The sequence below is a fragment of the Miscanthus floridulus genome, chromosome 1, assembly GCF_019320115.1.
Source record: "Miscanthus floridulus cultivar M001 chromosome 1, ASM1932011v1, whole genome shotgun sequence".
Taxonomy (NCBI): Eukaryota; Viridiplantae; Streptophyta; class Magnoliopsida; order Poales; family Poaceae; genus Miscanthus; species Miscanthus floridulus.
This window is the reverse complement of record NC_089580.1, coordinates 33,386,492-33,411,504: the sequence shown is the minus strand read 5'-3', so window position 1 is coordinate 33,411,504 and position 25,013 is coordinate 33,386,492. Positions and strand designations below refer to the sequence as shown.

The 25,013-nt window shown below is 45.3% G+C and overlaps 1 protein-coding gene across 1 annotated transcript; it reads right to left on the bottom strand.

The window, feature by feature from the left end:
• Window positions 1–17,518: 17,518 nt before the first annotated feature.
• On the bottom strand, window positions 17,519–20,029 carry LOC136478021 (putative F-box/LRR-repeat protein At3g49150). Its single transcript, XM_066476345.1, has 3 exons — window positions 18,957–20,029; window positions 18,732–18,851; window positions 17,519–18,266 (listed from the first exon to the last, which is right to left on the bottom strand). The coding sequence occupies exons 1-3, from the start codon at window positions 19,767–19,769 to the stop codon at window positions 17,922–17,924; spliced, it is 1,278 nt and encodes a 425-aa protein (XP_066332442.1). The 5' UTR covers window positions 19,770–20,029; the 3' UTR covers window positions 17,519–17,921.
• Window positions 20,030–25,013: the final 4,984 nt, after the last annotated feature.

Genomic DNA, 25,013 nt, shown 5'->3' with positions numbered 1-25,013 from the left:
CCAAACATACCTCTCGACATAACCTAGCACTACTACAGGATTGATTTCACGTGGCGTTGCACTTTAATTAACGGAGACGGTCACAAAATCTAACCGGTTCGGAAAATGCTAGGCGATTAACGGATGCGGACGTTTTTATTTACGGAGGCAGACACTTTTGCTCGCCTCATAAAATCGATTTACGGAGGCGGACAGACTATAAGGCCCGCTTCCAAAAATACAGGCCCAGCCCAGCCCGATATCCCACTTGGACTATATATACTTAGACTTAGGGTTTCATTCTCCAATATCACTCTCAACTCTTCCCTCTCCCTCTGACGGCGCACACGTCTCTTTATCTCCCTCACTGGCCCTCCTCTCTCCCTCCGATGCCGACATCTCTCTCCCTTTCTTGGCGGCGTGCTGGGCGCGGGGCGGCGGCAGCAGCTCGCCTCCCCTCCCTCCCTCCCTCCGACGCACGGCCCCCTCCTCCTCCTCCAGCGCGGCACGTGGCCCGTGGCCCCCTCGTCCTCCCGGCGGCGCGGGGCCCGGATCTGGGCGGCTGCGCGGCCCCCGGCCTCCTCCTCCCTCTCTTCCAGCGCGGCGTGTTTCCCCGCCCCCCTCGTCCTCCCCGTGCCCTCACGGGGTCCGGCTCCCTCCTCCCGGTGCCGCTAGGGCAGCGGGGCCCGGCTCCCTCCTCTTGGCGACACTCGTGACGCTGGGGCCGTGGATCGACGGTGGCAGCGCGAGGCCCAGATCTAGGCCCATGCATGCTTTTTCTTATTTTTGTTTATTTTAATCGATTTACGGAGGCTGGCAAAGCGACTGCCTCCGTTAATCCGCATTTACCGTGACCTTTGATTGGAGTTTGCTCCAATGCCCGCCTCCGAAAATCGAAAACGACCGCCTCCGTTAAGTTTTATGTAGTAGTGTAGAGTATGCACAAATACAAAGAGAAACAGGATTGTTCCTACTTTTGACATCTGACCGATATGGTGGCCGGAGACAATGGAAGCATATGATTCCCTCAAATTATTATGATTCCCTCAAATTATATCACTCATACAGTATTCATATTATGAAGTATCCAATTCTGATTTGTTGACATGAGAGCATCTACTAACTTTCCCTTTCTCAGCTAGGTAGGGGGTATGTAGTCCTTGTTTCATATGCTTGGAAGACACTGATGGGTGATTGGTCTAATTTTGAGCTTTTATGAAGTAATTAGGACATTGAAAATCATTGGGAATTTTTATTAGGTGCTGTCTCCTTCCATTCATATTCTTGCAGGTTGAGTACCATGTTTCTTTAGGATGTCATGGTCTTAGATTTGTCTAGACCTGGTAGGCTGGCACAGTGCTTTCCCCATGTGCTACAGTGCATTTCCGCCTGAAGTACCGTCTGATATATATGGAAATGTTGTTAATTCCTCATGGATCCTTTAAATTTTTGTTATCTTGTGGTGGGTAGTGGAGACAAATGATTCCCAGGGTTTTTCTGCCTATGGTATATTTTTTTTTGTGTTGGTAGAGACAATAATTTCAATACTGCTGTTTGTGTTTGATGTTCTTTTTGTGTTGGTGGAGCAAACAACAGCGGTGTATACGGTTTCATCTTATGCCAAGGATCACATTGTACCAGTTATTGCTGATGGTGGAATTTCAAATTCTGGACACATTGTGAAAGCTCCGTCGCTGGGGGCATCCACTGGTATGATGGGCAGCTTTTTAGCTGGCAGTCATGAAGCTCCTGGGGTGTGTGTGTGTGTGTGTATATATATATATATATATGTGTGTGGGGGGGGGTGGGGGGGGGGGGGTAGCTGTCCGTCCACCAAAATGGCGAGGCAGCTCTCAGCCTGTTCGGCAGGCTTGAATGGGCTCGCTGGAGCTGAGGCTAAATCAGCCAGCCTCCAGCTAATTTAAATTAGTTGAATAGTCATTTCAAATTTAAACTCTTCTCATCAATCAATTTCAGTTCTCTAAGTCCAACAAAACTACCAAACACTGATAAAAAAAATGTAGCCATAGCCATAAATTTTAAACTATAACTTAGGTTCCAACGTGCACTAACACTAGTAAGATACTTATAAAAACGATCGAATCAATTGATGAACTACACTTGTATTAATCATTTCTCACGGTATTTCAGTCCTCCTTGCATTGAAGTCCAGCTTGTTCTTTAGCCTCAACTGAGAACATCTTCCTGCCTTCTAAGAACTAACAAACGAACAAATAATCTTGAGCAATGGTCCAATCAAAGACAAAAGTCAATAACACTACAACGAACAGGGAGCGAAGAATTTTCTTCGATTCAGAGCAATAGATACATACAAAACAATCAAAAATCAAAAGAAGGCATCCAAGTTGTGTCATCCAGTTCTCGACCCTTACTATACATCTTCTAAGCAGGCATGACAACAACCTGTACAAAGGAAGTAATAGTAGGCTAATAATTATGTCTGTCTAAGTGTTCTTCACAGCTCAAATATAACAAAGAAGTAAAAGTATAATGTGCATGCCTCAAACAAGAATAATGGACTGCTGCCACCAGAAATAGAATTTCATAGCTCAAAAAAAACATAAGGAGATGGATGTACAAATGAAGGTGCTCAAATTAAAGGAAGGACAATCTACAAACACCAGTTGCCAAAATGGAAGCACGGCATGATATGCTTGTCCCAGTACGATGCATCTAAACAGATACAATATGCCTCGCTTTGTGCAAAAAGCATGTCGCAACTTTGCCATAGTTAAAGCAAAACAAGCAGCATTCAAGAGGGCTACTACATCCCGCATAGAAATTGCAAACATGTATGTACAACTACAGGCTACATGAATGAATGATCTGGGTGCTGGGTCATTTTCCTCCCACTCTCACACATAACTTCACAAAATAAACATCTCGCATAGAAATCCATACAACAAAAGATTACAACATACACTAGGGTTAACAAATCTTGGCCCACACATAATGTATTTAGTAAATACCTAACTTAAATTCAAGTACTAAAGTAGGTTCATTACATCACCTTCCCTCAATCATATTCCACTCCACACTACAGCTGATATCCACTCCCTTACTGCAGTTGTTTGGGTTCCACTATTTAGAACCACCCACTCCGACAGCTCATACGACGGTGCATTATGTCCATACTTATGTAGCCACAAATAATTATTCATTGGAAAGTATGATATGATAATCATCGCTTGCTTTTTCCTCGTGAAGTAAGGAACCCGTTCCAGAATATGCCACCGTTCTTTGAGCCCCCAAATCTCCTTTCAATTACATTTTGTAGCCTCGAGTGAATGTAGTTAAATTTCTCATCGTGTTCTAACGTCTCCAACTCTGCGCCCCTAAAGTCATTTATATGGTACCTTGTATTCTGGAAAGGAGTCATGTATCCTTGACTCTCCGTGTATTCCACGTCAGCCAGGTAGTAGCGTCCTACAAAAATTGAAACAATTCCACAATTAGTGCCAACAATGTCCTGCCAACTACCTACACACATGTTGCATCAAAGATATTTGCAAGTCATCACGAACCTGCGGGTGGATGCGGGAACCATTCATCGGCCTGACAGTCTTTTAGGACCGCCATGTCATGACATACTCCCACCTTCCCGGCACCCACATAGGTGAAGCGGCCATCCATATCTACAATGGCGCAAACATTAATTGAAGTTTCTCCTTTTCTACTGAAGAAGTCAGCTTTGGCTTCCTGATTAACCTCAACCTTTATGTAGGTACCATCTATAGCACCTATGCACCCATCAAATCATGGTGCATATTCAGCAAGTTTCTTGCTGACTCGTGGGTAGTTCCTATCTGCTGGAACTAGTATAGTCTGTGCCCACCTATACATAACCTCTGCTAGTGCAGTTACCTTCCTACTAACCATATTGAAAGGATCAAGATGCCCAAGAGGGGGGTGAATTGGGCTAATTCTAAATTTTTTTGCAATAATCAAATTCTACGGATAGCCCAATTAACCCCTTGTGCCTAGAAAAGTATTTCTATCAAATCAACACACAAAAGACTTGCAACCTATGTTCCAAACTTACTCTAGCATAGCAATTCTATGAATGTAAAGACAAGTATTGAATTGCTCAAAGTAAATACTTAAAGTAAATGCTCAAAGTAAATGGAGAGAGGAACGCGGCGATGTTTTGCCGAGGTATCGGAGAGTCGCCACTCTCCACTAGTCCTCGTTGGAGCACCCACGCAAGGGTGTAGCTCCCCCTTGATCCGCGCAAGGATCAAGTGCTCTCTACAGGTTGATTCTTCGACACTCCGTCGCGGCGAATCACCCAAAACCGCTCACAACTTGAGTTGGGTCACCCACAAGCTCCGTCGGGTGATCACCAAGCTCCCAATCACCACCAAGCCATCTAGGTGATGGCGATCACCAAGAGTAACAAGCACGAACACTCATTTGACCACGCGAAGCCTAATAAGAAGATGGATGCACACTTGTCTACTCTTGATTCACTAATGAGGTTTCACTCTTGGATTCTCAAATCACAAACACCTCACTAGGACCTTGCTCTTCTTGGCACTCACAAACGTGTTTCTCAGCTGTTGGAATGAGCAAAAGTCACTCCACTCACGAGTGGAGCTTCTATTTATAAGGCAGCCTAAAAAACGAACCGTTATGAGCTTCTACGGGGTGACCGGACGCTCTGATCGTTTTGACCGGACGCTTCGGTCAGTTCAACCCGTGCAACAGTTTTCATGTGATGACCAAACGCTGTCAGGGTCCAGTTAGTACTGACCGGACGCGTCCGGTCGCTCTTGGATGCTTACTGTAAACGACCAGATGCTGGATACTCAGGGTCCGGTCACCACTGACCGGACGCGTCCGATCACTCTTTCTCAAGTCTGGACCCTTACTGGAGTCGACCGGACGCTGGCCCTCAGCGTCCGGTCACATTGACCTTCCAGCGTTCGGTCACACCAGACTTGTTCTCCTCGGTCAAATGAACTGATCGGACCCTGCGGCCAGTGTCCGGTCACACCGGAGCCAGCGTCCGGTTAGTATTTGACCCTCCATTCACTTCCAACTCTCGATCATATGTGAATGAAGTTTGCTCCAAAGGATCTTAGGCATTCATAGGAGCTACCTAGAGCTAGTTTTAATAAGTGTGCACCACACCTAACTCACTAGACTCAACTAGGTCAAGCTACCCGTCCATACCCCCCTTAATAGTACGACCAAAGGAAAAACAAAGTCCTAAACTACTCTAAGTGTCTCTCCAACTTCAATTGACACTTAGAACTAGTTATCCTTAACCTTGTCGTCCATCCTTTGAAAACCGAAACGATTTCCATCGTAGGGGCATGACAACCTTGATTGCCCAATTGATCTCCATTACCATGACCTAACTTAATTGCCTCTGCAAAACACATGTTAGTCATAGTAATCTTGTATTGACATTAATCACCGAAATCCAACTAGGGGCCTAGATGCTTTCAATCTCCCCCTTTTTGGTGATTGATGACAATACCACCTCGAGTATGTTAAAGAGTGAGGTTTTTGACGGGCTTGGTTCATATAAGCTTTTGAAGATAAGAACAAAAGAGTTAGGCATACTTATATGACCTAAGCCAACACAATGTACTCAAAGGATATGAATTAAGCATGAGTACAAGTAACAAAGCTCATTTGCTTCGAAGTATAAACGTGGAAGCAAAAGCAAATGAGCATAACACAAGTGATATGACATATAGATAATGCAAAGTAGAAATCACACATGTCATATATCATGCTCACGTAGATAGCACTACCACATATATATAATAGTATGCATGAAAGTAAACACACGAATGCATAAGTAATAGTGTATCACACAAATAAAACTCCAAATGTATATAATAAGCTAATACTATATAACTAGCTCCCCCTAAATGTAGCTCCCCCTGAGACTATATACTCGAACTCCCTCTCCCCCTTTGGCGTCAAACACCAAAACCTAAGGATCGGTCGGCGGAGCTGTAGCGGACGAGCCGGGCGCTAAAGAACGTGGGGCAAGCTGGAACTGGGCACCATCATCATCTGACCCTGAGCTCTGAACTAACTGACCCTCTGTGGCAGGAAGTGTCGCTAAAGCGGTCTGGGTCTGAGCTAGGGCTGGTGCTGCCTGTGAAGCTGCAAGTATGTTTGTCATAGGATCGGACGAGGCAACAGATGAGGGGAGCCTCTGAGTAGTCACTATGACTGGAGCTGCTGTAGACGGACCGGCGGTATGCATATGAGGCGAAGTAGGCATGCCGGTCAACTCGCTGAAGGATGCTCCAAGACTCCTGGAGACTAATGTCTCAGGCACGAATAGCAAGGAAGACTGCTCTAGTGTGAAGCCTGTCTGAAATGGAGTGAACTGCGGGGCTACCACGGGTGAGGCTAACCACTGGGACACCTGTACAAGAGGTGAAGCAAACTGAGCTGGAGGCTGTCCCTGACTCTGGAGCCCACTGGGCTATACTGCTGGAGTCGTCGAAGTGGTAGGAGGCTATGCAAGCTAGGGCGAAGGCTGTGGTAGTGGGACCCCAATGGCTGTCACTACATGCTGCATGAATCCCATCAGCTGCTGCTGCATAAGTAACTGCTGGTGCTGAAGGAGCTGCTGCTGCCGCTGGAACTCATCCTGATAAGCCTAAAACTATGCAAAGTTGGCAGCTGTCTCCTGTGCCTGTCGTGTCTAATCCTGCTGCATCCGCTCAAGAATAGCAATGAGAGCAGGGTCTGTCTACGGAGCAGGTGGAGCAGAACTGGAGCTACCGGCCTCTGCATCGTGTCTGCATGGAGGCATCTGAGGTATAGGCTGGTAGTCATCGTCAGAGCTATCACTGTACTCACTCACCTCCTGCTGTGCCTCTAGCTCCTCCTCCTCAGTGGCTGCAATCCCTCTAATGATCTCATCCTATTGAGCTATGAACTCTAGCACGTCAGGACGACAGCTAGGCTATCTAGGTGCCTGAGGAGTGGTGTGTCTGATCCTCTATGACAGGTTGTAAGCTGGGAACTCTGTGGTGGCACCTGTATACTCATCCATCATACCAGGGGGTTTATCAAGCATAACTCTACGGATGAGGAACGTGATCCAGTGAGCATAGGGAAGCTACCTGCGACCCTTGAATCCCTCAGCTATTGTGTCCTCCATCTCTGAAAGCAGGAGATCCTAGATATCAAATACTGTCTGCTGCATGATGGCATTGAGAAGCCAGAGCTATAAGCGAGTCAGACCCTCTCTGTATCCCAACCTGGGAAGCAGTGTCCTCCTGATGATGGCCTCTAGCACTCTCGCTGTAGGAGTCAAGTCACTGGGGTTCCTACTCGACCCCTCACCAAAGGGCTCCTTGAAGCAATGTCGCACTAAATCTGTAGGGGGCACCAGCCCTCCATGAGGACGCCTGGGAGGTCCCTGCTGTCCATAACAAACCTCATGCATCTTGATAGGCTGCTCCTGTAGCCTCAGTATCTCTCTAGCCCTACCACTCATCACTCTGTAGTCTTTGCCTCTGAAAGCAAAGTGAATAAACCTGTGATGTGGATCGATGAAGAGTGAAGCATAAAACTGACGAACCCAAGATGGTACATATATCCCCGTCCGTCCAATCAAATCTGTCAGTCCTGGCAAATATGACAAGTATGGCCGAATGCTCTCTCCGGCTGTTGCCACAATAGACTCTATCTGATAGACTCTCTGAGATCTAAACACTGCCCCACTGTTGAGATAAGCATTGTAGAAATCCTCCTGCAGTGGCGTGTAGAAACCCTCAGCTGCTCTCTCATCCCTCCTCGGAGGAAACCAAACCTCAAACTCAACAAATCGCAGCTGCTGAACCTGCCTGGCGGTGGCGGCCCTCAAGTTGAGGTGTACCACTAGAGGTGGACCTTATGGTCTAGGTGGAGGATGTGATCCCCTCCGCTGTGTCAGCGGCCTCGGTGAGACTAGTACATGGGTCCGTCCAGAGCGGTGAAGCTGGGGTGCCAGCTCTATCTCCTTGGCCTCCTAGGTCTACTGTGCCTGCTCGCCCTCCTGAGTCTCCTAGGCTGGCTAAGGCTCTGCTGGTGGGGGCTGCTGCTGTGCTGATGGACCCTCCTCAATGGCAACCCATCGTCCTACAAACGTGGCAGTCCCAGCTGGACTACCGTGACGACGCTCAACCTCCTCAATCGCAGCTCTAACTGCTGGTGAAACTAGCTAATCTGCAATGACAACTCCGCTGTGGGCACCACCTCTCTCGGCACGCTCTATGGCCTCTGCAACAGCTGCTGCTCTCGCTGTCTCTATGTCTAGGTACTTCCGCTTCTTGGATGTCACCTGCTTGGTTGACTTGCCCTTCGATCCGGCTGGCTGGCGAGGCGGGGGCCTCCGATCATCATCACCTGGGCCACCACCAACATTCTTGGTGCGAGCCATCTGAACTGACAAGATGGTACACTGCTGTTGATGAAGATCAACTGTCAAACTGCCACTTTCGAGGCTTGGCCTCGATCCTTACTCACGAGCTTGGCTCCGAGTTGACTGCCAACTGCCATAAGAACCACAACAGAACCGACTTGCTGCATGATAGAATAGATGGATATACAAATAAATACCATATGTCTAATAGATGTGAAACCCTAATAGAGAAAGCAATGTAGATGCAAATTTGAATCGAATGGCTTTCTACCTGACGATCAGCGATCTGAGAAAAGATAAGATGTCACGCGGGGGATCCTCGGAACCGAGCTAGGGTTAGGGTAATCGAAGCACTGCAAGGAATTGGCTATGGATCAGTGACAATGACGAAGTTTGGGTTGCAGCGCAAAAGATGAGTAGACTGATGAATCGGAAAAGAAAGGCTTACCAAGGGTTAGGGCTAGACGACTCCGGTCAAGAGGCAGAGCAGGGGCGCGGATAGGGCAACTCCGGCGAGCTACGGTGGAGCTAGCTGGACGGCGGTGCAGGCTGTGTAGGCGTGGTGGCGCGTGGGAAGGCTCGGGCGCAGTGGCGCGGCGAGGCTGGAGCACGGCAGCATGGGCGCGAGGTGGCCGGTGTAGGGTCGCGGTGCGGAGGGCACAGTGCTGCAGGCTAGCCTGCAGCGGCGAGTTGGCGGCGGCGCAGGCTAGGGCTTGGAGGATAGGTCATGGCGGGATACCGAAAGAGGATGCGGTGGTACGGTTAAATATCCCCCCAAACGCGACAGAAAAGGAAACGGAGAAAGGAGTCCTAAAGCCGCGCGAGATCCACTGACCGGACGCTCCGGTGGTAACGACCGGACGCTACCACCCAGCGTCCGGTCGATTCTAGAGAGGTCCAAATCCTCTGGAATCGGGACCGGACACGTCCGGTGGACCATGACCGGACGCAGGCAGGGTTCGGTCAGTACAACTTGTCCTTCCTTCGATCGACCGGACGCTGAACCCTTCCTGACCGGACGCACAGACGCAGCGTCCGGTCACTCCTTCACTAGCAGTTCACCTCCTATGAACTGATTGGACGCTGGACAGCAGCGTCCGGTGCAGCGTCTGGTGCACCTTTTCCAGCAAGACTTCAAACTTCCTTCACGCTGCCTATTCCTAATCAAGTCCCAACTTGAATAAGATCCAAATAAACACCAATTGGGACTGATGTGAGTGACCTCTCTCAAACCCTTATATTTTTCAAAATATTTTGCCTTAGGCTATAATTCTTTTTAAGAAAATAGGCAACAAGAGGGCAAATGGAACAAAACGACAAAACAACATTCATGCATATACACTACTTGTAAGTAAATCTAGTTGCTTGTCAGGTTTGATCCAAGGTTAAGCTTCTTCACACGTTTCTGGACGGTTATCTTAACCATGTTAGACAGGCCCTATATGCATTGTCACAAATTAAACATGTTATATATTACAATGAATGCAAGGGACAACACAAGCTCAATTTTAGTGAAGTTACTAAAATCAAGTACATTGAGCTCATTCCGCAATCTACAAAATGTAGCCTCATCTAGCGGTTTAGTGAAGATATCCACTAATTGATCTTTGGATCTTACACCTTCTACTGATATATCATTTTTAGCCACATGATCTCTTAGAAAGTGATGGCGGATATATATATGCTTGGTGCGAGAGTGTTGAACCGGATTATTTACAAGTTTTACCGCACTTTCATTATCGCACAAAAGAGGTACTTTATCTAGAACTACTCCATAGTCTGGCAAAGTTTGTTTCATGTATAATATTTGTGCACAACAAGCACCCGCGGCAATGTATTTTGCTTCAGCGGTGGACAAAGCCACACTATTTTGTTTCTTGGAGGACCAAGACACAAGTGATCTACCAAGCAAATGGCACCCTCCGGATGTGCTCTTTCTATCAACTTTGCATCCGGCGTAATCCAAATCGGAATAGCTAATTAATTCAAATAAAACTCCTTTGGGATACCAAAGACCAATGCTTGGTGTGTGCTTAAGATACCTAAGGATTCTTTTTACGGCAATTAAATATGTTTCCTTAGGACTAGCTTGAAATCTAGCATACATACACACACTAAACATGATGTCGGGCCTAGATGCGGTTAAATATAACAAGCTACCAATCATAGAACGGTAGAGAATTTGATCAACTGGGTTACCTCCCTTATCTAGGTCGAGATGTCCATTTGTAGGCATTGGTGTCTTGATTGACTTACATTCATCCATCTTGAATCTCTTGAGAAGATCTTTTGTGTATTTCTCTTGAGAGATAAAGATGCCTTCTTTCATTTGCTTGACTTGAAAACCAAGAAAGAATGTAAGCTCAACAATCATTGACATCTCGAACTCCTTCGACATCAATTCACCAAATTCTTTGCATGAGTCTTCATTTGATGATCCAAAGATGATATCATCAACATATACTTGACAAATGAAGATATGCCCATCAAGCTTCTTGGTGAATAGTGTGGTGTCGACCTTCCCAATGGTGAAGCCCTTCTCAATGAGGAAGTCCCGAAGACGCTCATACCAAGCTCTTAGGGCTTGCTTAAGCCCATATAGTGTCTTGGACAACCTATAAACATGATTAGTTTATCTAGGGTCTTCAAATCCGAGAGGTTGATCAACATAGACTAGTTCATTTATAAAGCCATTTAAAAAAGCACTTTTCACATCCATTTGATATAGTTTCATTTCATGATGTGATGCATATACAAGAAGGATACGGATGGCTTCTAATCTTGCAACCGGTGCAAAGGTCTCTCCAAAATCCAAACCTTCAACTTGAGAGAACCCCTTTGCAACTATTCTTGTCTTGTTCCTCACAACAACACCTTGATCATCTTGCTTGTTGCGGAACACCCACTTCGTTCCAATGACTCTTGCACCTTTTGGTCGCTCTTCAAGAGTCCAAACTTCATTGCGAGTGAAGTTGTTCAACTCTTCGTGCATGGCATTGATCCAATCCGGATCTTTAAGAGATTCTTCTACCTTGGTAGGCTCATAGCAAGAGACAAAAGAGTGATGAGCAATAAATGAAGTAAGTTTTTGAGATCGAGTCATCACACCCTTTGATGGACTCCCTATGATGAGATCTTGTGGATGATCTTGTAGGAGAGGTGTGTTTCTTTTATTGACCACTTGAGGAGGAGGTTGTGGAGCATCAACATCTTGTGCTTGTACCACCATTTGCTCATGAGAGATATGAGTATCTTCATTTTCCACTCTCCCATCTTTTTCACCATCTTATGGTACATTTGATGAAGAAGGTTGGTTAATGACTTGTACATCATCTTCATCATCTTTTGGCTTGATGTCTCCCACCGAAATGTTCTTCATAGCCTCCCTTAATGGTTCATCACCTACATCATCAAGATTCTTATGTGCTCCTTGGGTGCCGTTAGATTCATCAAATTCTATATCATATGTTTCTTCAACCAAGCCGGTGGCATGATTAAATACTCTATATGTTTTGGACTTCAATAAGTAACCAACAAGAAAACCTATATCACAACGTCTTTGAAACTTCCCTAGGTGTTGCCGCTTCTTGTAGATGTAGCACTTGCAACCAAACACCCTAAAGAAGGAGACGTCCGGCTTCTTCCCATTGAGCAACTCATATGGTGTTTTGACAAGGAACTTTTGAAGAAATAGGCGGTTGGATGCATAACATGCGGTGTTGATTGCTTCCGCCCATAGAGCTTCGGGGGTGTTGTACTCATCTAGCATTGTCCTTACAAGAGTGATCAAAGTCCGGTTCTTCCTCTCAACTACACTATTTTGTTGAGGAGTATAGGTTGCGGAGACCTCATGTTTGATTCCAACTTCATCACAATAAGCTTCTATGTTTGTGTTGTCAAACTCTTTACCATTGTCACTTCTTATCTTCTTGAGCTTCACTTCAAATTCATTTTGAGCTCTCTTAGCAAACTTCTTGAAACAAGATGCAACTTTAGATTTGTCATGAAGGAAGAACACCCATGTATACCTTGAATAGTCATCCACAATCACAAGACAATAGAAATTTCCTCCCAAACTCTTATATGTTGTTGGTCTAAATAAATCCATGTGTAGGAGTTCTAGCACTCTTGTGGTTGACATGAAAGCTTTGGTTGGATGAGTGTTTACAACTTGCTTGCCGGCTTGACATGCACTATAAAGCTTGTCCTTCTCAAACTTCACATCCTTCAACCCTCTCACCAAATCATTCTTCATAAGCTTCTTAAGTGAGCTCATCCCAACATGAGCAAGTCTTCTATGCCATAGCCACCCAAGTGTTGTTTTGGTGAATAGGCAAGTCTTCAAGTTTGCATCTTCGGAGGTGAAGTCAACTAGATATAAATTATTATATCTAAATCCATTGAATATCACTTGATTGTCATCTACTTTGGATACAACAACCTCCTTCTCGGTGAATAAGCATTGGAAGCCAAGATCACACAATTGCCCAACGGATAGCAAGTTGAAACTCAATGAGGCAACATAGAGCACATTGGAGATGGAATAATCATTTGATATTACCACTTTGCCCAATCCTTTAACCTTGCCCTTTGAATTATCTCCAAATGTTATTTTCTCTTATCCATCTACCTCTTCATCTAGTGAGGTGAACATACGAGGATCACCGGTCATATGTTGAGTGCAACCACTATCAATAACTCAATGACTTTCACCGGTCTTGTAGTTCACCTACACACAAGAGATTCAAGCTTTAGGGATCCAAACTTGTTGAGGGCCCTTCACTTTCTCAACAAGTGACTTAGCCACCCAAATCTTCTTAGGCCTACTCTTGTTAGGGGGTCCTAAGAACATGACTTTCATCTTTCCACTAGAATCGTTTCTAAGCATATAGTGAGCATTGAAAGCAAAGGGTCTAGCATGCTTGGGCAAGGGTTGTGGTGGTGGAGTTTGACACTCATGAGCAAAGTGGCCTTCTTGTCCACACTCAAAACATCTCTTTGGCTTTAGCTTTGGCTTTGATTGTTGGTGTTGAGCTTGAGCCTTCTTCTTCTCTACACTTGCCATATATCCAATGCCACTTCTATCCATCTTCATGATGGTATTCATGAGTAGCTCACTTTGGAGATGCTTGCCTCTAGCAAACTTGCTCAATCCCACCTTGAGATGCTCTTTCTCCATCTTGAGCTTCTTGTTCTCTTCCTTGAGAATATCATTGTTCTTCTCTTCCTTGAGTTTCTTGTTTTCTTCTTTGAGCTTCTCATTCTCAAAGATCAACTCTTTGTCATGATCAAGAGTTTCTAGCACAATGGTGTTGTGACTTTTCATCTCTTTAAGATTTTTCATGAGCTTCTCATGGTCACTTTTGAGCTTGACATACTCATCATAGTCATTGCATTCAACCACTTGCTTGCCTTTGCTACTAGATCCATGCTCAATGCTCTCATCAATTAAATCATCACATGAGGTAGCTATATCAATCTTAACAATATGGTTAGTAGCAACATGTGGCTCATTTGGTAAGAATTCTTATGCAATAACAATGGTATCATAATTGATCTTTAGAGTTGTATATTCATCTTTTAGCTTGTTGTGACTAATGATAAGCTCATTGTGCACCCACTCAAGTTTATCATGTTTATCTTTAAGCTCTTTCTTAGAAGATTTGAGCTCCTTGAGTTTGGATGATATAGAGTCATTTGTTTCTTTAAGCTCATCATTAGCCTTTTCCAATGTATCACACTTAGCTAAGAGTGAATCATTTTTAGCATCAAGTTTTTCATTTGTAGCTCTACTCTTTCTAATGATCTTAGTGTATTTTCTTAATATTTTGATAAGATCATCATATGTGGGTGAATCATCATCGTTATCACTATCATCATCACTAGCTTACTCATCATCACTACTATCATCACTCTTAGTTACCTTGCATTCACCCTTGGCCATAAGGTATAGGTGTGTAGAGGATGATGGCGATGGTGGCGGTGAGGATGCAAGATCAATAGCAATGGCAGCCACCTTCTCATTGTCACTCTCATCATTGGATGATCCACTTGATGAATCAATGTCCGTGAGCCAATCATCGACAATATAGGCCTTGCCACTCTTCTTCTTCTTGTAGAAGTCTCTCTTTTTGCCATCTCTCTTCTTATATGGCTTGTTCTTTTTCTTTTTATCTTCATCACTTGAATCATCTTTCTTGTCCTTGTTCTTGAACTTGTCTTTCTTGGGCTTTGTGCATTGATGAGCTAGGTGGCCAAGTTTGCCACAATTGTAGCAATCTATCTCGAAGATTGGCTTTCTTCTTGAGCTAGTGAAGAACTTCTTCTTCTTACCGTCAAACTTGATGCCACTCTTGTTTAGCTTCTTTAGCATCTTGGCGGTCTTCTTCACCATGAGAGCAAGACTTTCTTCATCATCTTCATCACTTGAGCTCTCATACTCAAGTCTTACCTTGCCCTTATCTTGGCTAGCTTTGAATGCTAAGTCCTTCTCTTTCTTCTTTGTAGAGGATGAGCCATCTTGTGGCGTGATATGCATGTACATCTCATGAGCATTGATCTTTCCCAAGATTTGTGTCGGTGTAGCGGCGGAAAGATCACCTTGATGTAGCACTGTCACAATGTGCCCATATTTGTCAATGGGGAGGACACTCAAGATCTTTCTCACAACGTCGGATGGTGACATTTGAGTAAGTCCAAGCCCATTGACTTCCTCTACAAGAACATTTAAACAAGAATACATTTCATTAGCACTTTCTTTGGGAAGCATCTCAAAAGAATTTAGCTTTTTAATCATAAGATGATAGCGTTCCTCACGCTCACTCTTGGTTCCCTCATGGAGCGCACAAACGTCTGACCATAGTGCATGGGCGTCTTTGTGGTTCGTTACACGATTGAACACATCTTTGCAAAGACCTCTAAAGATGGTGTTGCGAGCCTTTGCATTCCATTTTCATAGTTTACTTCATCGCCTTGAAGTTGTGCGGCATTCTTAGGTGTTGGGAACCCTTGAGACGCGGCTCTAAGAATTCCAACATCTAGAGCTTCTAGGTAAGCCTCCATGCGAATTTTCCAATATGGAAAATCATCCCCCTCGAAGATAGGAGGAGGTCTATCCCCGTGAGACATTTTGCTCTAAGCGGTTAGGCTTAAAAACGTGAGCACGAGACTCTGATACCAATTGAAAGGATCAAGATGCCCAAGAGGGAGGGTGAATTGGGCTAATTCTAAATTTTCTTGCAATAATCAAATCCTACGGATAGCCCAATTAACCCCTTGTGCCTAGAAAAGTGTTTCTATCAAATCAATGCACAAAAGACTTGTAACCTATGTTCCAAACTTACTCTTGCGTAGCAATTTTATGAATGTAAAGACAAGTATTGAATTGCTCAAAGTAAATACTTAAAGTAAATGCTCAAAGTAAATGAAGAGAGGAACGCGGCGATGTTTTGCCGAGGTATCGGAGAGTCGCCACTCTCCACTAGTCCTCGTTGGAGCACCCGCGCAAGGGTGTAGCTCCCCCTTGATCCGCGCAAGGATCAAGTGCTCTCTACGGGTTGATTCTTCGACACTCCGTCGCGGCGAATCACCCAAAACCGCTTACAACTTGAGTTGGGTCACCCACAAGCTCCGCCGGGTGATCACCAAGCTTCCAATCACCACCAAGCCGTCTAGGTGATGGCGATCACCAAGAGTAACAAGCACGAACTCTCACTTGACCACGTGAAGCCTAATGAGAAGATGGATGCACACTTGTCTACTCTTGATTCACTAATGAGGTTTCACTCTTGGATTCTCAAATCACAAACACCTCACTAGGACCTTGCTCTTCTTGGCACTCACAAACGTGTTTCTCAGCTGTTGGAATGAGCAAAAGTCACTCCACTCACGAGTGGAGCTTCTATTTATAAGGCAGCCTGAAAAACGAACTGTTATGAGCTTCTGCGGGGTGACCGGACGCTCCGATCATTTTGACCGGACGCTCTGGTCAGTTCAACCCGCGCAACAGTTTTCACGTGATGACCGGACGCTGTCAGAGTCCGGTTAGTACTGACCGGACGCGTCCGGTCGCTCTTGGATGCTTACTATAAATGACCGGACGCTGGATACTCAGGGTCCGGTCACCACTGACCGGACGCGTCCGGTCACTCTTTCTCAAGTCTGGACCCTTACTGGAGTCGACCGGACGCTGGCCCTCAGCGTCCGGTCACATTGACCTTCCAGCGTCCAGTCACACCAGACTCGGTCAAATGAACTGACCGGACCCTGCGGCCAGCATCCGATCGCACCGGAGCCAGCGTCCGGTCAGTATTTGACCCTCCATTCACTTCCAACTCTCGATCATATGTGAATGAAGTTTGCTCCAAAGGATCTTAGGCATTCATAGAAGCTACCTAGAGCTAGTTTTAACAAGTGTGCACCACACCTAACTCACTAGACTCAACTAGGTCAAGCTACCCGTCCATACCCCCCTTAATAGTACGGCCAAAGGAAAAACAAAATCCTAAACTACTCTAAGTGTCTCTCCAACTTCAATTGACACTTAGAACTAGTTATCCTTAACCTTGTCGTTCATCCTTTGAAAACCGAAACGATTTCCATCGTAGGGGCATGACAACCTCGATTGCCCAATCGATCTCCATTACCATGACCTAACTTAATTGCCTCTGCAAAACACACGTTAGTCATAATAATCTTGTATTGATATTAATCACCGAAATCCAACTAAGGGCCTAGATGCTTTCACGTATCTAACGACCTTTTAAATCTATCTTTACATTCTCTACTAGCAGACTGGTGGACACAAGTCCAGACATACATTCCTAAAGCTTCAACGGAACTACACTTGTCTGTAGATGGCAGCCCGAACGGAAGCAACATGTTATGCAAATGCATGAAGTCATCACGGGACATACGCAAATTGTCTATGTATTTTGTGGGGTCGTCAAGAGTAAGTTTCATTCATTACGCGCCGGTAAGCTTGTGTATGGGACAAGGAGGATTTACCGCGGATGCTACACCAGCAGGCCTTTCAACTTCTTAGCACGACAGCGGGGCGGTGGTTGGGCTGTGACTCTGTGAGTGACCCTAAGCATGTACGACAAACGGTGAGGTGTACTCAATTTTTTTTTGTGAAAATATGTTTAGAAACTTCCACCTTTATATCTAGTGTATATAGATATTGCAAAAGCTCGTCTATATCTAATAAAGTAAGCACACAAACAAAAAGTGCATATATACATATTCAGGTCTATTCTTCATCATTCGACAAATATGACTAGAAATTTCTAGAAACTTTAATTAAAGAGCTGGGTATATATATATAGGTAGAATGACAACCACAGGTGAAGCATAAACAATTGAGTAGACAGAAATATTAGCCACCAAACAATTGGGTAGATACATTAGCCACCATATTGGTAATTATTTGGATGTCAATAGGTCCTCACAAAGACATGATGTTCAACAAACACCATTGTAATGACACCATTGCAATACATAATAAACCATCGACAGTTGGACAACACGTGCAAGTTAATCAATTGAAAGCCACGCCATGCATAAATTGAGCTATGTTTCTTCGCATAGTATCTGAATCCTTACTTCTCATAAAACAAAGATGACACGCCTTGTCCCTGCTGCATATTGACTCTTTTTGATAATTGATATCTTGTAAACTCCAATCAACAGCATGATTAATTTCCATAGAAGTCAACGACTCTGCTTTACACATCAGATATCTTGCAAATTCATTCTCTCCTATGGTGCCACAATAACCATTAAATATTATGTGTCTTAGATGTTTCATCGGAAGAATGGTTGTCTCTAAAAGTGAATCCCAATCTCCAAAATCTTGAGCATTCGGTGTGCCAAAGTTAAAACACTGCGATATACATTGAGAAAATTTTCTTAAATAATTATAAAATTAGTAATAGCAAAGAAAAATCTATTAGTGCTTTAAGAAAAGCATATATCTTTTCAGAATATAAAGATTACCATATAAATGCACAAAAAAACACATTTCATGGATAACTTAATAAAATAAAACTAATTCAATGTTGCAATATTAGTGTATATTTTATTTTATATAAACTAGTGAGTGAAATTTAAGTTGGAACACAATTTGGAGTAGAGGGAATATAAAGTACCATATACTATAAACAACGCTGGTGTACAAACTCAGATCCAACTTTAATGTGGTGGATGTTAATAATACTCTTATCTATAAACTTAATCCAACTTAGCATAACTAGACCTAGGACAGACTCATATCCCCTCTATTTCATCATAGCGTGAGTGTAACAAACAAATAACACATCATAAATAAATATCTAAAGGAAATAAATACCCTAATCTCAAGTCGTTGTAAACGCGGAAATAAGCTTAAGATGTGCACTCCTCTCCTCAATTCTTCACCATCAGCAAATTTCATACCAAAAACAAGTGACGTTATAAAGAATAGACGTCTCTGCATCAAGCAACAATAGAAGCATTAGTATGCTTGCAAATTGAGATTCATGGAATAGAAAATCACCAATTATGTATCGAATCCCAGTGGTGCTGGTGCAAATACCTGATTAGAAATAATACTAAGGTGCGGTGAGTCCATCGTAGGAAGCTTGAGGGCAAGCTCTCGGACCTTTTTACCAGAGTCAATAGTGAAGGCTGGTATCCGCCACAGATTGACAAATTCAAAAGTCACCCTTTCAAGATTTGGCATGTGCTGATCGGAGAATTCATCGAGAGGAACACGGGGCACACTGACGTACAAGATTTTCAGGGTGTGCGAGTGAAAGGAAATTAGGCGGAGTCCATCGATCATAAATAGATGTAGCTCGCGGATCACAGGACAGACTTGAATCATGCTGTGAAGAGCAGCCTCAGAGATAAGAACATTGGACAAGTATAGAAAATCAAGGCGGGGTAAGATTGGCACAGGGGAACGGGTATTCCCAGGGCCACCAAGCCGGCAGCAGTGCAGAACTAGATGGCGTAGATTAACCCCAGCGCTGCCCAGCAAGTTGGCGGGCAGAGTGGGTTGCTCTAGATCGGATGCCCACCGCAAGATTAGGGTGTCATCGAGGCGCTTCTGCGCTAGGTTTCTAAGCCAGGCACGGGTGCCAAAGCCGGCATCTGTAGTCACACAGAAGCAGCGGATAGGCCCACGGTGGGAAGAAAGGATAGATGTAATAGACTCGGCGCTCAGAAAGTCGACATCGGAATTGGGGGAGTCGAGATTGAGATCTAGCGGCAGCGAGGGCCATACGTTTGACCAGCGGCGGGAAAGCACCATGGTGCGGGCGGCAGCCTTAGGTGGGAGAAGGTAGAGGATGTGCCCAACCAAGCAGTCAGGGAGGAGGCTGATGCGATCCTCTTGCTCTTCCATCTTTACCGACGGCAGCGCCGATGACGTGACGCGTCGAGGAGAGATTCGGACTTACCGACGGCAGCGCCGATGACGTGACACGGAGAGGAGAGACTCGGACCTGATCTAGGGCGCCGAACAGGAGACTCTCGGAGAGGGCGGCGGCGGCGGGAACCGACGCAAGGGAGGGGATCTGTAGTGGCGGCCGGGAAGAGAAGGGGATCAGCGTCTTGCGTCGCGTTAGGTTGGCTGTGTAGACTTCAACAGAACAAGCTGGGCTGGTCAATACGACCCAGTTTTCCTGGCTCAAAAGGTAGGGGCCTCTGCTGACCTTTTATACTGGGCCTATTTCTATTTCTTCCGTCCGGCTCAACTTGCCTTGCCGATTGTGAGGAGAAGTCGACATTACCTGGCTGAAAATGCTCTCGAAGCTCTCGAGATGAACACCAGAACTCGATCTCTCACTTGACACAGAGCATAAATGCTTGGGAGTGAGAGAAGAGAAGGGGAGAGTTTGTTCTTCTCTTAGGGTTCTTGCAAGGATGAACGAAGGAGAAGAGTGAGTGAGTAAAAGCAGGCCGCCATGCGTGAGCTGTTCCCGATGGCTGGAGCGCGCATGGGCATTGTGCTGCCCGATACTGAGCATGCCTAGTGGGCAGCGCTGACCCGACACTTTGGTTACACAATAAGTTTTTATTTAATCAAACCTGTGTGCGTTTCATCGTCCTGCGGTGCTTTTTGTTTGTGTTCAACCCCATCATTAATGATATCTCGTTGTAATGTGATGTAGGACGTGTATGCTTCTAAACTTCTTCTTAATGAAACACGTGCTAAGCACGTTCTAGGAAAAAAAGGTGGTGATTGCAATTATGGATCTTGTTACCCTTGGTGATTGCCGTCACCTAGACGGTTGGTGATTTAGAGATTGATGAGGGGATTTAGTGATTGTGACCGCCCCCAATCAAGGATTATATTTATGAGGATTTCTTGATCTTTTCTCTAGTGGAGAGCCAAAATGTACTCTAGTGGATTGCTCGTAGCTTGTGGATCCCCATCTTATGTTGATTGTACGGCACCCGATTGCGGGTTAGGCGTGTGATGCTGTTGACGGTAGTTATCATACATATTTTATCCGTCAAATAAATGTGTATAAGAGTATAAATGAATCATTAAAGTAGACTTAGGGGTTTAAACTAACATATTCCACAAGTTTTAGTGAATCTATATTTCTAGCAGGATTTAATCAAAAAACCACCAAGGAGGACCTAATCGTCAAAGGAAAATACGAAATCCCGCCGCGGTACTGAAAGGTCCTAATGGCTAGAGGGGGGTGAATAGCCTAATAAAAAATTCTACAACAACACTTAACAAAATGGTTAGACAATTATGAGGCGAAGCAAGTGTTGCGCTAGCCTACTTAAAATACAAGCCACCTACTACAATTCTAGTTTAGATAGTATCTATCCACACAATAGCAAAGAAACTACCCTATGTTACTGTGCTCTTAAAGTCTAACTAAAGAGCTACACCAATCAAGCAAACAAGCTCTCACAACTAGTTACACTAAAGAGCTTGACAACTAGTTTACGGTAATATAAAGAGAGTGATCAAGAAGGTTGTACCGTCGTGTAGAGGAAGGAGCCAATCAATCACAAGAGAGAATTACAATGTAGACCAATCACCTCGGAATCAAATGATGAGCACAATGATTTTTTATCGAGGTTCACTTGCTTACCGGCAAGCTACTCCTCGTTGTGGCGATTCACTCACTTGGAGGTTCACGCGCTAATTAGCTTCACACGCTAAACCCTTAATAGTGTGCCACACAACCAACACAAGATGAGGATCACACAAGCCACGAGCCATCCACTAGAGTACCTTTTAGCGCTCCACCGGGAAAAGGTCAAGAACCCCTCACAACCACCACGATCGGAGCCAGAGACAATCACCACCCTCCGCTCGACAATCCTCACTGCTTCAAGCTATCTAGGTGGCGGTAACCACCAAGAGTAACAAGCAAAATCTACAGCGAAACACGAACACCAAGTGCCTCTAGATGCAATCTATCGGTGTTTCGGACCGGCGAGCCCTCAACCAACTAGTAATTTTGTACTGTGTGTTCCCGATCCCGGATGATGATGCAAAGAGACACAAGGTTTATACTGGTTCAGGCAGTGGGTGCCCTACGTCCAGTCTGAGAGTTTGGTCTTGTATTCCACCAAAATACTCATAGTAGAGGGTTACAAGCAGGGCGAGAGAGGGAGCTAGTCCTAGGTCTCTACATGGAGCAGCGTGGTTTGCTTGAGATGTTGATCTCAAGCAGTGGGAGAGCTCGTGTGTTCGTCCGCATGTTTATGCGTGAATTCATTGGATGGGCGTAGGCCTAAATCGTCAACCTTCGATCCCCCCAGAACGGCCCTGGTCCCTCCCTTTTATAGTTGAAGGGGGACAAGGGTGATACATGCGCTAGCTACACGGCATCGTGTGAATGGAGGTGGCATGTCCGAGCCCTAGCCTGTTACTATGGCGGCATGGTCGACGGAGTGGTCCTGTCCTTGAAGTACTGGGGCGACGCGTCGGTCACATCCGGTCTTGTGCATCATGGGAGCTCTAGTGTTATCTTGAAGCGGGGCATGGCGGTCGACATGTCGGTTACTATGTGTTGGCTGCGTGAGGAGCCGAGGCTCAGTGGGTGACGAGGCCGAGCCATCGGGGGAGGCTCGGCGGGTGTGAATCCCTAGGTTGCCAAGACCTTGAAGTATATTGCCAAGGCTCGAGGGGAGCAGTAGGTCTCATACGCTGATTTCGAGGCAATGGTGACCTGGACTTGACTCCCCACACCGCGTTGTTCCTAGGGCGGGGGTTAGGTGGCACAGTGTAGGGCAAGCGCTGATCATGGGCACAGCACCAAAGCACAGTGGCCGGTAACCTCTACCCCGTCCAGTCTTGGACGGTATGGCGCTGATGCGACCTCCCGTCTCGTCGGTTGTTCCGCAGTGTTGAGCCACCGTCCGACTGATATCGCGGGAGTAGTTGGCGCATTAATGGGACATGACGCCTGGTCGGGGAGACTAGCTGTAACACCCCGGTGTTATGCCTACATTTAGGCACTGCAAATCACGCATATCATGCATCATAAAGCATATTAATCGTACATGCCTAATCATGTAAATAACAACTGAAACACTGTTTCGAAACATATGAAACATGCTCGTGAAACATGAATGTTGCATATACTTGTTTAGAATTGTGTTTGCCCGAATTTCTTGCTAGATTAGTAAAACATGGTTGGCTACTATTGTAAATCATCTAGCAATGTTTAGTTCAATTTTTGGAGCAAGGTTGTATTTGAATTATTGCCAAATTTTGCTTTAAAAATAAATTTCCAAAAATTAGGGTTTTGAGTTAGATTTGGACTTTAATTTGATAATTCAAAATCTAGAAAGAATTTAGCTTTGGTCATAAAAGCAAAGTTGTAGAGAATTAAATTCTAAGCAACTTTCATTTTTGGGACATTTTCAAAAGATGTCATTTTCTTGCTCAAAGTGATATTTGAAAACTGGTAATTGAAAAATTCTTGAAAAATAAAAATGAAAAAGGGCTTTTTCAGTCGCGGGCCGCCGCCTCGTTTCTGGCCCGCCAGCCGAAGCCGGCCCGGCTTGCCTCCGCGCCTGCCGCCCGCTCACCCGCCTTCGCCTCGGCCCAGCTTGCTCGCCGTGGCCCAGCCCACCCGCGCGCTGTCTTCTCCTCCCGCGCGCCGCGCCCGACCGCGTCAGGCACACGCGCTGCGCCGATATCACGCCACCGCAGCTCCACATTCAGGCTATCCAAGCGCAGCATTCCGCACTCAGCCAGCCACAGCAGCTCCTTCTGCACGCAGTGAGCTTCACCACCGAGCGCCGCAGTCGCTCCGCCGGCGATTTGCTCCTCCTCCCGCGCCTCATTCTCCGATTCCTCGCGCCAGCAACTCCACCTCGCTCTCCGACACCTGGTGCTCACGGTTGTGCCGTCATTTGAGCCAAGGTAGCGCTTGTTCCAAGCTTCGCCGCCGTCGGCCATGGCGCCACCATGCTCGGCCGCCGTGGAACGTCCTCTTCCTCCCCTTCTCCGCCCTGCTTAGCTGCCTGCTCGCATTCACCAATGCCTCGCGAAACCTCCTGCGCTCACTTGCTTGCCCTGGCCCGGCCGATAATGGCCGTCGGCCGCTGGCCGAGCCGCGCCGCCGCGCCAGCGCGCACACCGGCGAGGCCTCTGCCTCCGCCAGCCAGCCGGGCCGGCCAGGCAAAGCGGCCATGGGCCGAAGCCCTGCCAGGCCGCCGCGCTCCCCCTTTTGCTCGGGCCGCGCAGGCCGAAAACGACCATGGGCCAGCTGATTCCAGCGGGCTGGCCCAGCATTGTTTAAGGGATTTGTTTTCATTTATTCTTTATTATTTAAAATCTGAAATGGTTTGAAAAATGTTTGGGTGCCCAAATTTGATCCAAATTTGTTGAAACAAATTTTGCTAGGTTCCTTATCATCAAATCTACTTGAGAAAATTATTGCATGTCATTTTTGGGATACTTTTCCGTAGGATTTTATTTAATCATGTATATTGCTGATAACTTGAAAAATGTGTAGAAAAATCTATAGGCTTCAGAAAAATATGATTCCAAGTTTGTTAATCTTTTTATGTCATGTACTTCCTAGGAAAAATATGTTTCATGCATGTACTGTGGGAAAAGTTTTAGGTGTAGTTCAAGTACCTTTAATGGCTGATTTTTGTTATTTTTGCTAGAGAGCAAACTTTGTATAAAACATGCATGTGATAATTTTTGGACAGTCATTATATCCTATGAAGAAACTAGGAAAAATATTAATTCTGTTATTTGACACTTTTCATAGTACAAAGCAATTTCATGCTCATTTTTATGCTATAGCTTGTCATTTTTGTGTAGGATAGTTTACTTATCCAAATGCCATGAAATTTTTATGGTAGTTTGTTTAGGATAGTATTATGCTACTGTAATTTTCTTAGATTTTTAGGAGCATCAAAAATATATGTTGCTATTCAAACCTATTATTAATTAGGGTTTAAGCAAGTGTTGCTTTAAGTGTGATGAAGAAATTAGTAAAGCTTTGGTGTATCTTTGAAGCATTTCATAAGATATGTTGACTTAACATATTAGTAGTAGAAGAGAATGCAGTAGACGACATGTGCTTGTAGTATAGTTTCTTGGATGATGTTGACTACCTTGCATTTAAACATATCCATTGCATTCATCTCC

What these genes read in the sequence shown, in the direction of transcription:
- LOC136478021 (XM_066476345.1), bottom strand. Translation starts at nt 19,769, where the DNA reads ATGGAAGAGCAAGAGGATCGCATCAGCCTCCTCCCTGACTGCTTGGTT. An exon ending in TTAGTATTATTTCTAATCAG is followed by an intron (nt 18,852 to 18,956) that starts GTATTTGCACCA and finishes TGCTTGATGCAG; the next exon opens with AGACGTCTATTCTTTATAAC. An exon ending in TACAACGACTTGAGATTAGG is followed by an intron (nt 18,267 to 18,731) that starts GTATTTATTTCC and finishes TGTATATCGCAG; the next exon opens with TGTTTTAACTTTGGCACACC.